Source organism: Anoplopoma fimbria, chromosome 4 (assembly GCF_027596085.1).
Source record: "Anoplopoma fimbria isolate UVic2021 breed Golden Eagle Sablefish chromosome 4, Afim_UVic_2022, whole genome shotgun sequence".
In the NCBI taxonomy this organism is placed as follows: domain Eukaryota; kingdom Metazoa; phylum Chordata; class Actinopteri; order Perciformes; family Anoplopomatidae; genus Anoplopoma; species Anoplopoma fimbria.
In genome coordinates, this window is record NC_072452.1 from 9,589,355 (window position 1) to 9,611,797 (window position 22,443).

At 39.5% G+C, this 22,443-nt stretch overlaps 1 protein-coding gene across 1 annotated transcript in view; it reads right to left on the reverse strand.

Annotated features, from left to right (window-relative positions):
• Positions 1-8,145, reverse strand: part of unc5a (unc-5 netrin receptor A) — a 136,055-nt gene extending 127,910 nt beyond the window's left edge. Inside the window, exon 1 of the mRNA XM_054597691.1 lies at positions 7,895-8,145. Within this exon, the coding sequence (XP_054453666.1) occupies positions 7,895-7,985 (91 nt within the window). The 5' untranslated portion in view covers positions 7,986-8,145. The remainder of the gene's footprint in view (positions 1-7,894) is intronic.
• Positions 8,146-22,443: the final 14,298 nt, after the last annotated feature.

A 22,443-nucleotide genomic window follows, 5' to 3' on the forward strand; every position in this document is an offset into this window, starting at 1 on the left:
AGTATAACAATTTATTTAGACGCTATTTTAAATGGAATAAATGAGTCATTACTTAACATGATTATGATAAACTGTTTTAGCTCTGACTTTAAACTAAGCTGATTGTTCCATATAATGCACACTAAAATGCCCAAGAGTCCATTTCTCTAATAATCACTAAAAGGTGCAAGATTCGAGATTGGTAGCATTTTGATTGCTTAACGTAGCTAACGGTGCTTACAGTGCATACAGTGTAAACTCTCGTACAGCTGCAACCGCCGTATGGGAGCTAACCACTGGAGCACACTCACATGCACTAAAAGCACGTAGAAACTCTGTTACACACACACACACACACACACACACACACACACACACACACACACACACACACACACACACACACACACACACACACACACACACACACACACACACACACACACACACACACACACACACACACACACACACACACACACACACACACACACACAGACTTCATTCTCTGCTCAGGTAGACATTACTCCACTATATCTTTACACAGCAAATAGTTGTTTGGTGCTATATTAATGCTCTGAATGTTAAAAGACAGCTCCTTTAATCATCTATATCAATTCTGCCTGAAACACAGGATTGTACATTAGTGGAAACAATGCCAGAGCACAGCAGCTCTGTACTCATCTTTTGAAATTCAAGCACTGGTGACAAGAATCTGCAGGTACGAAAAACACACTTTGACTCAGCATGAATGCGTTGTCAGTGGACGTATAAATCCATAGAAGCCATAATCAAGTGCAAGATGTGCTATACAAAAAAAGGGAGCGTCTTGCCTCAATGGTTGCCGTTTGGTCATGATCAATTCTATTGGAGTAAAGACTTGAATGCGTTTTCCGTGAGCTTGGTGTTCCTGATGGCCTTGCCAAGAAAAGCTGCTGCTTAGCTTTAAGCTTTGAATCTGTAATGTTCAGACCTCATTTCACATCGGGAAATGGTTTGTTTGGGAAAAACAATAACAGGGGGACCTACATAGATCAGAGAGGCTGTTCGCTGCTACATATTTAGGGTGCATGATGAATGGTTTGTGTGAGTCAACTTGCATAGGATAATATCAGAATGACTTTGCGTGATGATTTCAGGCACAAGTGGAAGAAGAAGAAGAAGAAGAAGAAGAAGAAGAAGAAGAAGAAGAAGAAGAAGAAGAAGAAGAAGAAGAAGAAGAAGAAGAAGAAGAAGAAGAAGAAGATAAGGGTGCTGATCTGAACTGATCTTTCCGTTTGTTTCTTTACACATCTTTGAGCAAAAGGTGACACAAATGACATTAGTAATGTTGTATCAATACTGAATTATTAACAAGCGTGCAGCTAAACCCAGTGTATTCTAACCTTACATCACACAACGTGCTGTCTGGGCTTGAATGTGCTCTGGGAGTCAGCGCTCTGTTGACTCAGTTGAATTGCTTGCCTAAGGCATCAGTGCCTGGACACATACACATAATTAGGAAAGGTCACTGTGCCTCCTGTCTTGTCAACAAAATCACTTCAAGATGACAAATTCTGGCTCAGGCTGAGCCAGACCTCCCTCGGATACCCTTGCCAATCAAGCGCCAGCAGGCCTGCCTGGGTAGCCTTAGGTGATTTCTAATTATGTCTTTTACATGCCATGCTAAACAGGGCTGAGCATAACAATGAGCCATTCATCTGATTGGAGGTGTGCTTTATTTTCAAGGTTGAAGCAGCAGACAAAAGTGTCATTATCTTGGAACTTTAGACTCACGAGCTCACTTCTCCTTAATATTACAAGAAAATGTTACCTTAGATTTTAAAGGATTAAAAATAAATAGGGATTTTACAAGATGACATTCAACTGATAAAATCCAAAGAATTTCACATCAAGCCAGTTCACATCACATGACCTTCACACGGTCTCAAAGTTCCTTTCCCACCACATGCTCTGTAGACTTTCCATCCAGTCCACCGTATGATGAAGTGGAAGTGGCTTTCACATCGCTCCCTGGTGGCCTGACTAAGGAACTATTAATCTATGGCGCTCCATATTGCATTCAGATCTGCTTTCCCCAGCCACCACCCTGCCTGAAGTAAAGGCCAGGAGAGGACCCAGAGGACTGGACACTCTCTTATTATGAGCTGCACCAAGACACCTCTGGGTTTCTAAGCGCTTCCACTGACAGTGACTGATGGCCAATTAACCATTTGGAGAAGAGTATTGATCACTAAGAGAACAGGAAGGACTCTGGAAACGTCTTCTAACACACCACTTCTCTCACTGTACAAAGTGAGCATCCAGACAGCACATCATGTATAATAAAAACAAACATTACAGAAAAAAAAAAAACCAATAATACTGCCTCTACGGCTAGCACACATGCTAAACTGTCCGCCATATCTGTTTTCTGGTTAACAAAAGGAACTCATGTCCAAGAGATTCATGGGAATAAAACTACAGCAATGTGCCTTTTGGCAAAGTTGGTGTTTATTCTATTGTGATTGACTTCCATGACATCAACCTTCACATGTCCCATGTTCTTTGCTGAGGTGAAATGGTTTCCCAGCAAGAGAACACATCCAGGGATCAAGGACAGCATTGCATGTGCTTGCTCTCCTTGAGAGTAAAAGAGAGGGAGAGAGAGAGATGACTGAGGAAAAAGAACATTCGATTAAACCCTCCAGAGAAAAGACTCAGTACTCAGCTCAACAAGCTCATCCAGACTTCTCATTGGTGGCCCTCGGACGTATGAGGCTATATGAGTGTTGGCACAGGATGGTTAGAGGCGACAGGAACACAACAGCAGAGATTGAGGGCAATCTCCAAACTGCTGATACTATGTCAGACACTGTGGTGGCTTTCAATGAATTATGGTCCTGGTTCCATGGTCACATTGAAATAATAAAAAAAGACACACACATATAGGGGTACCCAGTAGGATGGGTCCTGGATCAAAGAAATATCTAACAGATTATATACAAGTACCTGTGACAAACCAGACCTGTTGCAAATAGACAAAATGAAGCATATATACACCAATAATATATCAAGGCTACGTATATACGAAAGGTACAAAACGGTACATAAAGAATATACAAAGGAAAATATAAACCTGTATATATATATATATATATATATATATATATATATATATATATATATAAAAAATTTAGTATAGGCATAAGGGAGTTTTTCATTTTGAGAATAAATTGTAAATGTCGAGAACAAGGTCAAAATAGTAGTTTGATTTATTCTCAAAAATGGTATTTCAACTTTAATCTTAACATTACAACAGAATTGTCAAAAAGCCAAAAAGAAAGCTTCCTCCCTGATCTATTTTTTATCATGCCTGGTACGAATACTGCAAGTTTGACCCTTATCTTTACTTTTTGACTGTATTCTTTAAAAATCTCCCTTCACTCAATTGCCTGGCCCTGATACTCTTTTGTAGTTGTTGTTGTATTAATTTTTGTATGTATATTGTTGTGTTTTTTCCTACTACTAGTTAATACCATTTGCAACAGAGGAGGTATGTCACGTTAGCTTGTATGTGCATTATGGGTATCTAAGATGGCGACTCTCTGTATATAAGAAGTCTGAGGAAGAGCCTGTAGTGTGAATCGTTACACCGCATTCAAATCTTACAAACGGGAGCTACTTGTTGTGCGGGTCTGTTTGCTTCAACTCTGCCAGGTTCCCATTGAAACATTGGGTAAACTCATCCCACATCAGAGGTGAAAGGTACATTATCTGCCCCCTCCATAGGAAAGCACACATAGTGACTACGGTGCACCACATTTCAGGAGGGAAACGGCCCAACTTCAACCCCTAAGCGCTCTCACATAGACCTGAATCATAGAAATGGGGTAATTGAAACAAAAGGGCAGAGTTTGACAGAGATGTAGTGCCTTCGCAGGTTCTCTGCACAGACTGCAGAAAATAACACCCAACACCTCCCCTCTGCGAGGTTCATCCTCCATGTGTCCTCGGCAACGCCTGTGTCCTTCCTTTTACTCCCCAAGATTGCCATTTGCAAATGATAAGCGCAGGGACGTAGCCTTCTGAAAGATAAGGCACCTGGGTATTTGTCACCAAGTGGAGCATGCTCCTCCATTGTTTAAAGCCGACCTATGTTGACATGCACTGTTTACCTTGTATTCATTTATGCTGAACTATTATCTTCGCCTCCATTAATCACAATAACTCAAACTGAAGAAATTACACTTTGCGAGACTTGGACAGGAAGGCAATTCATTCAATTTGTCTGTATTCTTACTTTCAGACATATTAACGTGATGGAAAGTGAATTAAAAAAAAAAAAGCAATAAATCTGATCAGCTCTGTCCTGCAAATAAGCAAATCGAACTCTCTTTTTCATTGTCACATTGTCCAATTCAAATTCTGAAAACAACATCAAAAATTCATAACGAGCATTTGAACTCCTGTGGAGTGAAATATTTTATATATGTTTTATTTCCCCCAAAATTGTAATTACTTCCTTGCATGATATATTCTGCATTTGTATATCATGCTAATTCAGTGAGTGATTATAAGCAGTTGAGAAAATAAATAAATATAAATAAAAGTTCCCTCCCCCAGTGCACAAGTCTTCCCATTGTCTCTATCATTTGAATTCATCTCCCATGACTAGAGGGAAGAAAAACTCTTTCTGTTAGTGAATCATTACTTCCCTGTGAAAGACCATATCCCCGCAAATACATGGCGATCATTTGCCATGCATTAGCTATGGGACAGAAACAAAGTGGTTTTAAATTCCTTTGACCAGAAGGCAATTTCCCCCAATAAATTATGTTAATTTTCAGCTTTCGCTCTCCTTATCGCATTCTTTAGTGAGTCAATGAGGAGAGACAAAACTGGCTGCCAGAAAAAAAAAACTCTGGGATGATTCACATTAGAATGATGAGAGACTTCTGGCAAAAGAATATCTTCTATTACTGTACAAATAAATGTGAACTCGCAAATTACTCCATTATGCAATAGATTTCTGCTTGTCGTCATTTAATGGCCATCTCCTTGCATCATCGCAAGGTTTACACCCCGCGGAAATTACTCGGAGGTGACTGCTCACACAAGTAGGATGGTACCTGATACCAAATCCCATGCTCCCTCGACGAACCACGCAACAACTGCTTGGCAACGCTCTCATTGGGCAGAGGGGAAAAACAAAAGAAAAATAGAGGATTTATTCTCTCTGCATGGATAGCTGACTTTCTGATTATTATATTTTTCTGAGGTAAGTCACAAGGGACTAGGAAGTGACTAACAGGCAACTTTAAATAAATGGGAAACAACAGCAGCAACAGGAGATGTAAAAAATCTGCAGGCACACAACCTAACTGATGTAGCAGAAATGCATGTATGCAAATCCTTGCAGAAACACCCTCTATCTGTCTAACACACACAATTCGCATACTGAAAACATCAAGTGGTGTGCACGCCGACACAGACACACACACACACACACACACACACACACACAGGTAGAGCAGTACACTTCTTTGTTCCAGAGGCTGAAAGCACACCGTCCCCCTCAGTCCAGCCCGTCAGATCGCTCACAACACAGCGAAAGGGAAAGTGCTCGGCTAGCTCAAATCTAGATTGACAGGCTTACCTTTATTACTGACTGAGTTATGTTTCCCTGCAAAAAAGACAAGTCGGCTTTTGAAACAGACAAATGCAGAGTCAGCGCTTTGCCTCTCTCTACTGGAGGATAGCTTGACTGATCTCGGCTGAAACTGTCCCAGCCCTGATGTCGAAAGAATTGGCTACCAAATTACCTTCCGATCCATTTCTGGAACTCACGCTGTCCTATAAAAGTAGCCTGTAAGCTGTGACGGGACTCTTGAGGATGCTTGTACTGACCTGATATATAAGAGAGAGGGGTCTGCCTAGAAGACAATAAAAATGATTTTACCAATATCCATGCATTCTTCTGTTTTATGAACTGGGTCGTTGCTATTCGAGGTCGGAGAAGGGCTGGGAGCCTATCCCAGCATGCATTTGGATGAAAAGCAGGGAAACACCCTGGACAGAGCTCCAGTGTAGCACAGAGCGAACAAAGAAACGGGAAAACAGTATCAAATCTAGGGGAATTGAGAGTCCTGACGTAAAGCTGGTCTTTTGTCTGTGGGAGGAAACCAGAGCACCCAAAGGAAACCCATATGAACACGGGTAAGAACCAAGAAACTTTTTGCTGTGGGGCAACAACGCCTACTGAACCAGCACGCAGCCCATTTATCCCAGCAACCCGATCTAAATGTATCAGTTTCAACATGCATCATAAAGTGACTTGTAAATACCAACGCACTGCCACTTACTTAGCTTGATACATGAGGTCCCTTGAGCATGACTGTTTATTTAATCCTAATATATTCATAATTATACACTAATTAATGCAGGAGAAATGCCCTCTTAATTCATCATCTCAGTGTCCTGAAGCAAGAGACAACAACTACACCAACTCTAACGTGTTTGCCTTCTGTCCAAAGCGAGGTTAACAGTTCGGAAACGAGCGCGAGGCAAATGGTGTGTGAAATTCTCCTGGTTTTTTTTGGATAGGCTACTCACCAGCTGCTTCCAGCTGTGCGACTGTGTAAGGGTGATATTTAGCACCAGCGACAGGGAGTAAAGAAAAGTGTTTTTAAAGAACTGCAGTGTGAAAGGGTGCATTATGGGCAAAATGGGGATTGATGGCACTGATTAGATCGTTGATTTGACCAGCTTGACTGTGCACTACAGCAGTGACCTGTAACGTCCAGGGTCAACAGCCAGCACTCTGTCTGTTCTGCAGGGTTGTCGTATGAATTAAATCAATCGGGTCAATAGCCTAACCTCTATTTATCAGCATATTTTCACCTTTGAAATTAATTTTAAAAAAAATCTGAACTTGCATTACAGACTCTCTCACAAATGGCTCACTGTTGCAGCTGCCGAGGTTAAAACTTGGGGAGTATTTCAGCTCAGCCCCACTGCTGCTGATGGTTTTGTACAACGGAGCACATTTGCATGCAATCGGTGAGTTGTCTGGCCAGGAGGCTACCTCATAACACGTAACTCATCCGTGCGAGGAGGTCGGCTACCAACTCCCGTAAAGCTGTCACCATACTGCAAATACAGCAGGATGAGAGTCCTGCCCGGAGGAGGAGGAAGGCGTGCAGCCAGCAAGGAATACAGAGCTCTGAAATACACACACACACACACGGCTCTTCTTCTTCTTCTTCTACTACTACTACTACAGCTTAAACGTAGTGCAGGTTGTTTGTGTGACACGTGAAAGCAGGATGCAATAATGTGACTGAGCACCGCACCGTGTTGTGTTGTGTTGTGTTGTGGTGTGTTGTGGTGTCCACGGGCCCGTCTGGTTTGCTCCGTTCAAGCAGGTGTAGCTCCAACTTCCTTTACAGTCACGACAGTCGGGGGGTTAAAATACATGGCGCAGCTTCTAATGAATATATAAGCTGCATTGGGGGGGGGGAACAATGCTTTGCTTCAAGTTGTAACCTTGCTTGACACACGTGCGAGGCGACACGCGCTGTGCTGTGTAACCTTGGAGGCTAATTGATGCGCGTGAGTGCTGGAGAACTACAGAACAAACAACAACAACGCTCCACACGTCTGGTACGCGCGACTACATGTCGGCGATAGATAAATAAATAAATAAAAATAAATAAATTAAAAAAACACGCGCAAAACTTGTCGCCTTCAGCCTTTTTTTTTTTATTTATTTTTTTTTTTTTTTTGAAACGTTACATTCTTACTATCCTTTTTTTTTTTCATTTTATTTTTCCCCCTGACACAAATATGTAATTCCACCAAAAGGCATAAAAAGATTTAATAAAAAAAAATAATAATAATAATAATAATAATAAAAGGGGGGACTGAAACTCACCAGTGCAGGTGAAGCCAGCGAAGACGAGCCCGAGCACAAGGAGCGCGGCGCTGAACCCGCAGCGGACAAAGGGGCCCAGAAGTGAGGGCATCTTCGTGCTGGGGGGGTTTATCACCCAAGTTTCTCAAAGACAGGGAGCAGAGACGGGGGGGAAACACACCGGCACGCTGGGTTAATAAAGGTCCGGAGAGAGTGTCCTCTGTAGCACTTAACGCCTTGTTCACAACGCCCAAGTCCTTTTCCTCAACACATATCCGTGCGCCGTGCCGTGGCCATCGGTATCCCCTCCGTGCGTCCTCGTCGCTCAGCACAACGCATCACAGGTGTGGTGGATAAAGTGCTGCCTCGCGGTGTTTTTCTTTCTTTCTTTTTCTTCCCCCCCTCACTGTAAAGGGTTTTTTTTTTGGTTTTGTTTCTCCAAAGCAGCTATCCGTCCGCAACTCTCCCTCTCTCACTGAGCCGGAGGAGGGAGGCAGTTTTCCCGTTCAGGTTCAGTTTTCTGCGCGCGGAAGAAGGCTTTCTCCCAATGCAGGAGTGGTAAGAATCGGCATCGAAACATCTGCTTGCACAGCAATGCTGGACTGTTGAGAGTCAGGGAAGGTGTGTGTGTGTGTGTGTGTGTGTGTGTGTGTGTACGCTGCGATGAGCGGAGCAGCAAAACCAGGAGCGGATCCCGCGTGCTCGCTGGGAATGGAGCGTCCTGAGCGCGCCCTGCTGTTATATCCTTTTTTTCCTCCCCCCCACCCTAACCAAATATTTACATATCCCTAATAAGCATAACTAACCACATACTGGCAACGCACGACCGAATGGAAATTGTTTCATCCGCACACCCTTGCAAGTGCTTTTTTTTTTTTTTTTTTTTTTTTTTTCTTTCGAATCTTCTGCCTTACATGAAAATGATGGATATGACATCCAGCCCTGTGTGATAGGAATCAGACGGGTGCTTTGCATACAAATTCGCACAGATCACATCTGCATGTCATTGAGTTTCAGTTGCATATGCCTCTGCTTTGTCTTGGGGTTCTGTGTGTGTGTGTGTGTGTGTGTGTGTGTGTGTGTGTGTGTGTGTGTGTGTGTGTGTGTGTGTGTGTGTGTGTGTGTGTGTGCTGCAGTACATCAGGGATGGACAAACACAGATGAAGAAGAAGAAGAAGCAGGAGGATTAGCGCTCCCATGAGAGTGTACACCTGTCAGCAAACTCCAGACCAGGATGTGACTTATGTTCCAGATAGCTTTCTCCTGATTTTCTTGGGGGGTGTCAGTGGAGTGATTTTCAGACCGCTCAACCATGCCTTTTCCTATGCCGCCAGAATCAACAGCAGATTATTAATACACTTCAGATGGGGTGGGGGTTCTGTCTTTGTTTATCCATTTCTCCACCACCACATAATAGTCAGCAGAATAATAAGTGGAAGCACAGAGCCGGACCACTGTCTTACCAGCTAATTATGGGGCTCATGTAGATGGATGATTCCTCAGATAGAGCTCCGCTATTATACAAACTCATTAAGCCTTCTCTCCATCCAGCATCCCTCGCTAAAGGTCAAAGTCGCAGCGAGAATGACAGCACGAAGTGCAGACGCGTACACGCAGAAACACACAACCCCACAGCCACGTAGTTTATGTGAAGGGCTGAGCAAGGCAGACACACAGCAGCTGAATGCAACAGAATGACTCAGCCTCGGTCACTTGTGAGGTTGCTCGTAATGATCTCCCCGATTCTGCTAATCTGCTCTGCGTCCAATCAGGCGACGCAAGCTGGAGAGAGTCTTTTCTTTTTTTATTCTTTCTGAAACGGAACCCAAAGGGTACATGCATTTCAGGATGTGAGAGCGTGTATGTGTAAATGCATAGTCAGTTATATTATCCTCTCACAGGAGGGGGAGTACAGCTACAACTGTATTTAAAGGAATTATCAGAGTGTGTTTTTCTCCTCTCCATGATGTGTTTGCTGAGTCAAGGCAGGGCGCAACCTCTTCCACAACCTTTTCCTCCACTGATTCATCCGGTTGCAGCATCCTGACCCCCTTTTGCTCCCTCAATCAGACTACAATGAACAATCAGGGCTCTTTGGGGAGTTGACACATTTAGTTGTCCATCGATTTGCGGTGTTGTAATTAATTTTCTCTCCGTCAATGGCTCGAGTTACAATATCCTGTGACTTGAAGCAGCTTGTTCTCCTGCAATCAATCACGAAACCAAGGCAGAACCACCATTCCTCTTGTATCATCTTGAATTATTCACGCCAGCTATGATCCGAAGAGACCGGACTAGGCGACCGATCAGTATTAAGAAAACATGAGGCTCATTTGTATGTTACGGAGTGTTGGTCCTTCCATAAACTGTTGCAATTACACCCGCAACGTTTGCAGCCCATAAAGACAGCTGATTCGCCTGGTCGATACTCATCGATCCGATGAAGGTGTCCAGCATGAAATTAATATTATTTATTGTTTACAAACCACACAGAAGGTCCCTGGAGGAGGATGCAGAGCAGGGTCTGACTGTCTGTATCGCAGCACAGCCTACAGAGTGAGAGCAGGTGTATCAACTTCCATCATGACCACAGCTTCACAGCCTATTGTTTTGTTTATATCAAATTAAACTGCAATGCTACTCCAGAGAGACATAATTGACCACAGTCTCAGATTAAATGACTGTAAAGATCTTAATAAGCCATCAGCCGATTGCATATTACATTGCAAACCACTTATGAGGATCCAGTCCAGTGAGAATAACATTGAGGTTCGCATTTGCATGCCGCAACATTTTAGCGATTAATTACCATACAAAATGACTGTGTGAAGATCAATAGTGTATCAAATTAATTAAATAGTATTGATATGGGGTGGGGGAAATGAATTGGGAGCTAAACAAACCCCAGTAATATTAAAGAGAAGATATTACTTTAGCATCATAACATCTCCACTGGGTCCCTTTACTCTGTATCATAGTATATAATGGAGTCCACTCTCTGCGTAATGACACTGAATATAAATGTGTCTCACCAACCTGTTATCACTCCCAACATCATATACTGACGGTTGGTCAGTGTCCATCAGTCTATGATACTTATACACAGGCTTTAGACTCCAATATAAACCAACGAGCATCATTATAAGACCATCAGGGTAACTGACGGCGTATTAAGAGCAAGATGGGCCAAACAGGAAGATGGATGGTTCAGACAAACTCTGGACTCTCTTCCAGGAAGCCTCTGTTTTGTGTTCCCCTGCAAAGTTAAAATAAGCATTTGTAATAGTTGCTAGTTTAAGTCAACTACAATATTTTCCTGAACCTAACTAAGGTTGTTTTTTGGTTGCCTTAACCTAACTTCCTGTTAAGACAGAGGTTTATTTTGAAAAAAACCTGTTTTTAACGAGTGGAAACTGCCAGCTTTGTCCCTGCCACGCCCAAAACTGACGCTACAGGGGTACTTAGAGCGTTATAGTTTGATCCGTAGGACCACTGACTTCGATGAGTTGGAAAAGACAATGTCAGGATTCATGGTAACAATTAAACACAAGTTACCTTTTAAGTACTATAAAAGCCACCATCATCACTACATCACTAATACACTCTAGGCTTTTACTCCAGATCATTGTATCAGCCAGTAGCTGCAGCTCTCAATACACCAATAAAAATGTTACGATCTGGATATGCCATGCATAGCTGCGACTTTGTTTAATTAAATGATTCCTCACACAAGTGGAGACAAAATAGCCGTAGTGTGACCTCACCACATCTAGTGCAGTCGAGTGAGGAGCAAAACCAAATGAGAGATGGAGGGTTTACAAAACAGAGAGTGAAGGGGAAGGTGGGTGAGGATGAAGAAGCCCCCTGGAGGTCTCTCTCATTTCAGCAGCACAGACTGCTGATGAAGCTGAACTTCCAATATCCCTCTACTTCAGCTCTGATGATTTCTCAATTTTACAGATATGGTCCGAGAATGTGATTTGATGAAAATGTCAAATGGGATAACCACCAAATCATATGAAACGGGCCACATTTTATTCCATGACTATAAATCAAAAGCAGACACTCTAAGAATTAAAGTTGATTTGGTGTTTTTGATTCAAAGTACAACTCTCCTGACTTGGAGGAAGACGGTGTATCCTGCCGTGCCCTCAAATTAAGACTTTCTTCTAACGCAGGTTCTTCACGTTCTCTCTGATTTCAAGGGCTATGCTGTTAGAAGGAGCCCAGGCAATGTCTGAACGTGGTGCTCCAAGAGTTGTTTCCAAAGGGAACTCAAACAATTTATTCATAGAATGCGTTTCCATCCAAAACAGATTCCCCTAATCTAAAACACTGTGTGAGTGTTTGGAAATATATGATGATTTCATTTTCTCCCAGTCTCAGGGTCATAAATAAATTTGCATTCTGTCAGCAAAATGAACTAACTGACTTGTAATTCATCAAACCCACTGCTTAGCGCTAAAAACAGTTCAACACATGGTAACCTGATTTTTTTTTTTGTTCATGACAGAACTGCCTCACAGCTGAATTCTCTAATAGGTGAGGAGAAAAGAGAAAGGAGCACTTACATTTTAAAGACCTCATAAAACAATGAAATAAAGAAGGGAAATGAACTCCCCGAATGGCACATTTTCAAGCAGACTTTAATTTGAGATGCATTTGCACAAGGAATACATTTTGTTTAGCATTTTGAATGTAAATGTCAAGAAAGCTCAAAGGAAGAGAAACTCTTACGGTATCTAATAGCGTCTAAATGAGGTGTGATTTGCGCGGTAAAGATTCAGTACAAAAACAACATTTGCATTCCTTTCCCTTTTTAAATGGTATCCTATTAATTCAAAATCCTGTTTGGCTGACAAAGAATAATATAACTTTAATTTTTTTAAAACGTGAAAATGCCGCTTGATTCCTCACAAGGCAAGTGACAGTAATACTGTCAAGCCAAACCATTTTTTCCCACAAGGTTTTTTTTTTATCTCCTCCCCTTCATTTCAGTATTCTCCCATGAAAAAAAAAAAGGAAAAAAAAGAAGTTTCTTGAAATATGCTTCCTGGACCGACATTCTCCTGTTTTGAATGTCACATTGTCTAAGCGTGCATGGGAGAGGAGACTTTGAATGATGTTGAATTTTTTATGACTGCCTGCTTTTGTGCCAGTCCTCTCCCAGTGCTGCTCTGAGACTTTGATAGGGGAACCTCATCTACAGCTGCTGGATCTGGCAGCGTAGGAGTAACACACAGGGCGAGCCACACTTAACATTTCAGGAGCTTCATTTCAAAATGCCACGTATCAACCCTGGGAAAATGTTACCTGAAATGTATAACTAAAGATCAATCTTTAAAAAAAAAAGAAATAAAGGATCACATCCAATGCTGAATATAGATTCTGGGCTCACATCTTTTTTTTTTTATCTTTTAATATTTCTTATATCCTTTTTGATCATTTCTAATCAGCCATCCAATCAGCAGCCATTATATATTGTTTATTACAAAGAGAGATGTACTATCTGCCATTACCAGCGATGGAAAGTAACTACTGTACTGTGCATTTTGAGGTACTTGTACTTTCATTTTGTTTTACTTTATACTTCCACTCTACTCATTTCGGATGCAAGTGTTGCATTTTTTGCCCCACTGATTTACAGTTATGGTCGCTTGTTACTTTAAGATTTCTCTCCATAAATTATGAGGTGATATCATAAATTAAGGCTTTTAACTAATTACTTTTTTCATTGTCCATCAAACTGACGATCATATTTTCGTATAGTTCAGTCTATTAAATGGTTCAAAGACCAAAAAATCAATTTACAGTAATATGAAAAAAAAAGCACAAAATCACTACAGAGAATGTCGGCCTTTCTGTGGAAATACAATTAATAAATTATCAAGATAGTTGCCTAATAATGATTATCAACTCATCATTTAAATTCTATTGTAAATAGGATATATTGCTTTACATCCAACTACCCAATATATAAAAAGTAGTTAAATTTACCTGCAACATTAAAATGCTGCTTAATGCATCCGTGGTTATATACTAATAATAAACAAAATATAATGACATTGACATTCTGCCTCCATAATGAGTACTTTGACTTATTTACCTATATTTTTCTGATAATCATTATGTACTTTAACTTGAGTAACATTTCAAATGCAGAATCTGTACTTGTAAAGTAAAGGGCAGGAATACTTCTTCTACCACTGGCCATTATGCTGAACATATACCACAATGTTTTTTAACTACTTTAATGTTACTGTACATAACCATCCTCAGAAAAATAAGCAAAGGTTATAAAATAGTTTGGGCACTTATGATTTCATGCTGTTTTTTTAACAGAAAAAATCTTAAGGTTGCAGATAACTTCAAAAATATCTGCTAATGTGTTTTCCTTTCACACCAGTAATCATTTTGTAACATTTTTCTTTTTATATCCCGAGTGGCACTTTTTAAATTCATTTTCAAATCCAGTGAACCATTTAATTAACACCGAAGATGTACAAAATAAACACCTCTCTTCCCTAGCACATGTTAACCCCTTCAAAAATATCTGGGCAGACTGTCATTTAAACAAGAGATGATTGGTTACGCCTCTAAAAATAACACATGTAAAAAACGGATGATAACAGATGTGCTGAGGAAAAGAAATTGGTTTGGGTTCAAATTCCAAAGTAATGACCTTCAGTGACTCAAACTATCCGCTTTACATGAGTTAAAGTGTCATATTACAAGAATAAATGAGACATGTATTTGTCACATCACAACTCAATAATGTCTTTGACATTTGACATGCAAATAGATACAGTTACTATGTTAATGGAATGAATGGATTTTTCTGTCACACAACCCACCCGATTCAATGACCCTTTAATTAACTTATATTTTCTCAACATGTAGGTACTGTATGAATAAGCTCTCTGTTAGATTTATCACACAGCTACAGTATATTCCAGCAAAAAATGCATTCACCATATTTTGACTTTACTTAACGTGATCCATTTCTGCCTCTGACTGTATTCATCTAAAGGAAGTTTCAAAAATAAACAGGGGCCAGTGGACAAAGCATGTGTGTGTTTAAATCTCTATTTTGCCTCTCTGCGTCTGTTTGTGAGACGTCCAATCTATTTGTCGGAAAACATTCTTGGAGAGGTGCTGTGTGATGGTATTGACAGAGACCAATCGGGAGGCGAGTGCACATATTGTTCACTCTTCACACATCCTGCTCATTCAATTCTGGGAAATTGCTCTGCCGCAAAAAAGGGTTGTCATTATTTTGTCACTCAGCGTCCCAGGTGACATTTACAGCAAATAACCTCAGCGGCTAAAGGAAACACCACAGAAAAAAATATGAAGTCATGTTTTCAACTACAGAAAGTGTGGGAGGAACCAAAGTATAGACTGTAAAATGAGGAATATAGTATAATTGAAACATGTATTATATGGGTTAAGACTCTTTAAGTAAACATTACATTTATTTATCTTAAATATCTATCTTTGGCTTCATTATCTTATCCATTTCCTGTTTTCCCACAAATCCCATGTTTTCATGGCATCACTGTGGTGTGAGAAAAAAAAAAGGCCAGGATGTTCTCAAGGCCATGTGATTATTTTTAAACCTTGTGGCAAGTTTCACAAGTGCTAGTAACTTTGCACTGATGACGCATTTCATAAAAAACAACCGCAGACTCCTCTTGAGTGCTGCACTCATGAGTGTTGTGCTGTACCTGCCAAAAGACAGATGGCTGCTTTACTCATCAAGCCAATTCAAGAAAATGCAGCCTTGAATTTGATGCAGGTTAGTAGTGAATGACAGAGAAGAGCTTACCTGATTCCTCATGTCAACTACACACACACACACACACACGTAAATGTAAAGGTTATATTTATAAGAAGATATTTACACTGTTTGTACCCTCAGCTCCCAGAGATGAATATAAACATGAATTTAATTATTCTAAATAGTTTCACAGAAGGTGAACTCACACAGATCGCATCAATTCTGCAGTTCAAAAAGCCTTGCGGCCTCCTTAATGTTGACACTGGTAGATTTCTGGGTGAGATAACAATATTTTTCCGAGCTGTTACAAACTGAATACATCACTCACAACTCTTAAACTGAATCCATCATATCAGAATATTAATGGAAATTGGAAACCAGACCCCAGCTGAAGAGCCAACCGCATGGTCGAGGTCAACGGGCATTGATGTTACAGACCTCCCTCATTGAAGGTAATACTTGAGCCTCCTTTTGGGGCGAGTCCTCTGCATGTCACTGTAATAGATGGCCGCTCTATCAATTAAGCTGTTTCAAAAGCACGTTCTTGAGTTGGATGAGGCATAATATGTTTACTCTGTTACATACAGTATGTTACTCCATTGAGACACACTGGTGAAAATGACTAATTCAATTTGGACTGCAAATGAAATAAATCAAGATGCTTTTTTTGTTGTTTTACAGAACACATGAAGTTTATCTAAAAAAGAAGTCCTTACTGCTGAGTTCAATAACATATTGGTTTTTAACTGTAGATTAATTTAAAGTTATTTTTGTGGTCCTCTTAAACTGGGCACAAAACATACTGAACACTGTTTAATAACTACATTAATCATTAATGAATTTCCCTAATTCATGATTTTGAACTGATAACATGTTTTATAAATCTGCTAGACACATTTCCTCTATTTGGGGTCTCACTGACCCGAAAACACATTTAAATATAATGTTTTTTTATATCTGTGATTGATGTTGATGGTAGATTTTATGCAGAACTTCTACTGCCAAACCCATGATATGCATTTGATTTTCTCCTATTGGAGTTTTATAACAGGTTGTTCTTAAGAGGTCAGTAATTAGGTTAGTAATTTCTGTATATCAAATGTGCATGCCCATTTTGTGGCAAAGCAAAAGGTTACCACTTCAAACTTAAACTAACAACATTATTTGGATTTACATATGAAGGTCAAAAAAATATATTAGAAGAAATATTTTTCATTTGCAATTACTGTTACTATTTTTTTTACACATGAAGCAAAAACAATGAGGAAGTAAAGGTAAAATACTGTGTCAAAAATTAACTCTGATAAATAAACTTTCTTCAGATAGAGAACATTTCATAAACATTTTATCAAAGGAAGTGTCTGGCACGGCCAAGCACATTTGCTGCAGGCTCTGAAGAATCCATTTTATTTAGTTGTTATCTCAAATAGATAGATAATATCTCTAGTGAAATTGTTCAGGAATAAATTAATGACAAATTATAATTAAAAAGGTAAAAATTAGGGCGGAGAAACAGAGGGACCAAAGTTAAATTAAGTCAGATCAAACTGCATCTGCAGTCAGTGTATAGATGCATTAGAGTAAATATATTTCATTGTTGAATTGAAATAAAAATTACATTCTCATTCAACACATAATAAATTGACTTTTCCCAAAGGTAGGAAAACAACTGAACAGGTTATCCTATCAAATTATCATTTCACAAGCAGCCTTTTCAATCCGCTTCACAATTAAAGTAATTTTGTTCATAAAACTGGAACCTTGAGTGCTTCAGAGTAAACGTGCTTTACAGCAGAGAATCAGAAAGCGGTTGGACAACTACCACACCGTACTACATCTTCATCCATAAGTATACCAGCTTCACAATTTTCATAAGCCTGTGCAGAGAGGTTGTCTTAGGGGAGTTGGACCTCCCAGCAATCATGAAAAATAAGGCAGTAAAAATAGTTCAAAGAGCCATAACAGTGGTTCTCAGAAAATCCCTTTCATCATTTATCTGCTGAACCTCTCCATCAGCAGAAAGTGCTTCGGCGGCAGTGTACCATCATCACAAACAAAGACAGGTTTAGCCTAAAAAATAAAATAAAAAAGACTGAAGAAGAATGTGTGACTTCTCCAGTGCAGCTACACACTCACTAGCCAGGAGCGGTAATGACAATTCTGCAAAGCTCCCCCGCGATAGATGTTGATTAAGTGCTGTCATAGCAACAATAGTATGTGATCAGCTTTGCCAGACGCCTTGAGCGCTTTCATGTTGTCAACACCTGAATCGTTGGATTAGTAAAAAGCTTAAAGTGTGGGTTGTCTGAGAATGCCTGGGTGACATATCAGTAAATGTCCGCCAGCTATTGAGCTCGCGGGGTATCATCTGCAGCCCACAAACAGGGTTGAAATTGATGAATGATGGTGCTTTAAAGTACTTGTTTAGAGTTCAGTGAGACAAGCTGTCCCCAATAGATTCAGACGATCACATGTCAGCAGGATACAGAGATATTCTTACTGGACCAAGGTTGTATGTGTCAGAGAAATTTTATCCTGCTTCCTGATGGAGGTCATTTTTCTCCCTCATGTACACCCCTTTATAGGACTGAATGAGACTGGATGACATATCAGGATTAAAGTTGCAGTGGTATTTTATACTGTGTATGAGCAGACACTGGCTACACAAAGGCCTTTGTGTGTGTGTGTGTGTGTGTGTGTGTGTGTGTGTGTGTGTGTGTGTGTGTGTGTGTGTGTGTGTGTGTGTGTGTGTGTGTGTGTGTGTGTGTGTGTGTGTGTGTGTGTGTTAAAGGTTTACACGACGATGCAGCGTTGTTAGCAAATCCAGCCACAATGTGAAGCTAATTAAGAAAAAAGAAAAAAGCTGGTTGGCTGCTGCTATGAATGTAAACATGTATACAGACTGTCTATAATAAATAAATAGAAATCCCTGTACAGTGTGACTCAAAGCGAAATAAGACAGCTCTTTAGTAAATATTACTTTGTAAAACTTGCTGTTTTGCACCATCTTGACTCAGGGCTCTGAATTTGTGTCCATAATCCATACAATATCAGCAATATTTTCTTCATCTCTCCTTTATTATATATTGTATATTTCTGACTTGGACATGTAGTGTTTAAAATTAAAGTAGTGGCGCTAATTAAATTTCATTGCAAATGAAAATTAAACCTGAAATTAAACTTGAAAAGCCCATCTGTGCTTTTTAACTGGGATCTCATAAATCACATGAATACAGATCAGACTTTAATGTAACTGATTCAGTTTTTATTGTGCAGGCTGCATATCTCCATTAATCATTTGGGTGATAAACTCAAAACACTCTCTGGTACAACAGTCTGTCTGCATATTGTTTTGTGTTATGAAGCATGTATTAAATGTTTATGACACACTATAATGCAGTTGTAAGCAGCTGTAAACACAGTTTAAAGTCTTTGCAAACAGCTTCCCCCATGAATACATATTTTATAATACTACTACTGTGTTTTAATATATATTCATTATCAGTCCGTTCAGAAACTTCCCCTTATGATTACGCACTGGAGAAGTTATAGTTATAAACACATTCATAAACACTTATATTTGCCTCCAATTCCATTATAGTGTGTCATTCTGTTATTTATCAAATGTTCATATCCTCTTATGAATGTATTATTGTTAACATACAGTTTATACTGTTGCTGATGGTTGACAACCCTTTACTGATAACTGTTATAGACATGACTTCATCAGTGACTTAACAGACTGAAAGATTTTTCACAACCTGGCAACCCTTTACCAACAATTCTAAGAAATATCAGCCTTTTATCAGCAGTTTTTATATTTATTTTCCTTTCTATTTATGTAAATGATGTTGACAAAATGTCTAAGGTAGTATTAACTGAATAATGATTCTTCTCTGCTTTCCATCATTTAATCAGTTTCCATCCGTCTGATCACTCAGTGTACCATGACAACTAATATCTAACTGCAGGTAACCATAGCAACAATACAGTTCTTACATGTGTCACTCTACGTTACGAATTAAACTCAGTGGTTAAAGTTAAAAGGCTGCTTCCTATCTTTATATTGGTGCAGTAGGTAGATAGATGGCTGCTTTTAAACATTGTCCTTGATCTCACAGTAAAAAAGAAAAGAAAAGAAAAAGAAATAAAGGTTTTCCCGGTAATGTTGACTGTGAGCAAAGTAACACCTGAGACCTGGAGCAGTAAAAGCCTCTAAATCAAAGGATTCGACCGTTAGCGACAGTTTTCAGTCTATTAAAACCAATATATGCCACTTAGTGTCGAAGTTACAGCCCGTCTGTGTGGCATTCCTGTTGCCTGCATTAACTTGGGATCCCATAAATCACATCAATACTGTTCAGCCTTTAACGTAACTGCCAAACTTAAGGGCTGATTCAATCTTTATAGTGCGAGCTGAGCTGCATATCACCATGAATCATATGGGTGAAGCTGAAAACACTATGTGGTACAATAGTTTGTTTGCATGTTGTGTTAAGATACTATATGTTGTTCTCCTTCGGTGTTGATATATAGTTACAGTAGGAAAAAGTAAATGCAATGTTTAACCTTGGTTAATTTTTAATGGGATGTGCTACGACTTGCTAAGGGTTTCTACATTCAGGGTTATGGTTACTTATCAGTAGAAAAACATCTAAATTGGCCGGTAAGGCTTGATTAGGTGTCTACCTTAGACATAAAAGTAATGTTTGACAATCCAAACAGTGTTACATAAACTGTCAGTCAACCACCGGTAGGAGGAAACCCAAAGTGAATGGTCTATTTGGTCTTAATTCAGTCTTAAAACATAATATTTTAATTTTTATTCATATCGCCTTAGGTACTAATCCTTTTTTTTTTCTCAATCATCTTTGAATGAGGTAATACATCACCTCAAGCGCTGTGATTCACAGTGATTCAAGTTCTCATAATTTATCAACAAATGTGTTTAGGAGGAAAAAAAGAGTTATTGTTATGACTATTGTAATGTCTGTCTCCTTTTGTTAATCAAATGCTAAATTCTGTCTGCAGTACACAGCGCCATAAAACATGGATTTTATGAATCTTCAGAGAATAACTGAAATAAGCAGATGGCGGCTACAGTGCGATATGTATGAATGTCCAATTAAAATTGTTTTTAGGAAGCAAGCAATCTTTGCTCTGAAGTAATTTTAGTTTTACTGAACTATCGAACGGCTGTAATTACCTTTACAACTATATATCATGTAACACATTTTAGTTAGAGTTCCTTATTTAACATAAGTAAATAACATTTGGAGTTTTATTTGCTTGATTTAAAAAAAGAAGAAAGGTTAAGTCAGTTTTGCGTTACCAACCAACTATATCAGAAGTTAGGCAATAAGCACTTTCAATGTTTTATGGCATGTGCAAATGTTGATCCAAAATGTTTGAATGTGCAGCCACAACAGTTTGGGCTACAGATGCCATAATACAACTTACTAAATATGTTAAAATTACAGCTATAGTAAATGTGCTTGTGGATTGTGGGCATGAATTAGCAACTGTAAGTCTTATTAAAGGACATTTGAGGACATGTTTCTTCATTTGTTAATGTGGTTGAAATTTGTAGTAAGTCCTGCTGGAGCACCAAATGGGTATCATTATAAATGCATTGCAAATTGTGTATTCTGACTTTGAATGACACATACAATATAATCGATACAGCTTTGTGTATAGTGTGAGTATGTCATGACACAAAAAAATGCAATTATCCTCCGTCTGCCATATCAACCTGCCATATTGATGGAGTGTTGACAGTCTTGGAACAAGCCATTGTGTTATCAATGCGGGGAGGCAGAGAAGTCAGTAGCACAAGTGTGTGGTTGAAGGCTTTTAGAAAAGAGCCAATTTAACCTGTCCCTTAACATTTGCATAGTGCAAATCCACCGTCTTACCCTCCCTCGCCATGCATTTCACAAACTGAATGATGTCATAGAGGGAGGTATGATTGAAGTTTGCTGGTGGTAGAGGTGATTGGATATTGAGTCTGAAACGCCATGACAAGTGAGTGACATGTGCTGCGGACACAGCAGGACGGGCTGGAAACAACATCAACAATGCATGTGTAATGGCACTGACAACTCAGTAAACCCTCAGTGTCTGACACACCATTTCATATCCCGGATTACACCATCTAGAGTTAGTGACGCAGAGAATAAACTGCTTTTTTATCATACAGCGTACACTAATAATTGCCATCCATATTACCAAAGAGCATGAAATTATGGTTTTAAAAAAAAATAGATGTTTGGAATACTGCAAAGTTATAAGACTAAGGGCTTTGGACAGCATCATCCATATCAGGAGAGAGGGAGAGTTAAGTGAACAGAAAAATAAAGTGCTGTTTCAAGCCCGTCAGAGCCAAGTCTAAATTAACTACTAACAGTTTGACCTACTTTACACCCAGTGGGCCTGATTTTTTGTTTTTTAATACTTGCTGATGAGGCCAAAGAAGAAAGTCACATTAAGTGTAGGGAAGGAGGCTAGTCTTTGAACAACAAATATTTGAGAACGTGAATAAACAGCGCTTGGCACAGCTGCATACATAAATAAACCTTAAATGACCCTTTGACCTCAGCCTTAGAATGGCCAAAATCTTCTACTTGACTAATAACATGATATGAAAGAGTAAAATTGTGTTTATTATTTGACTGTTTGTAGTGGATTATGTTGTAGTGGTGGTCTTAGAATTAATGTTATTTATCACTGGAGGTTGTGTTATTGCAAAAATTACCTGAAATAAAAAAAGTCCTGACACAAACCTTGCCAG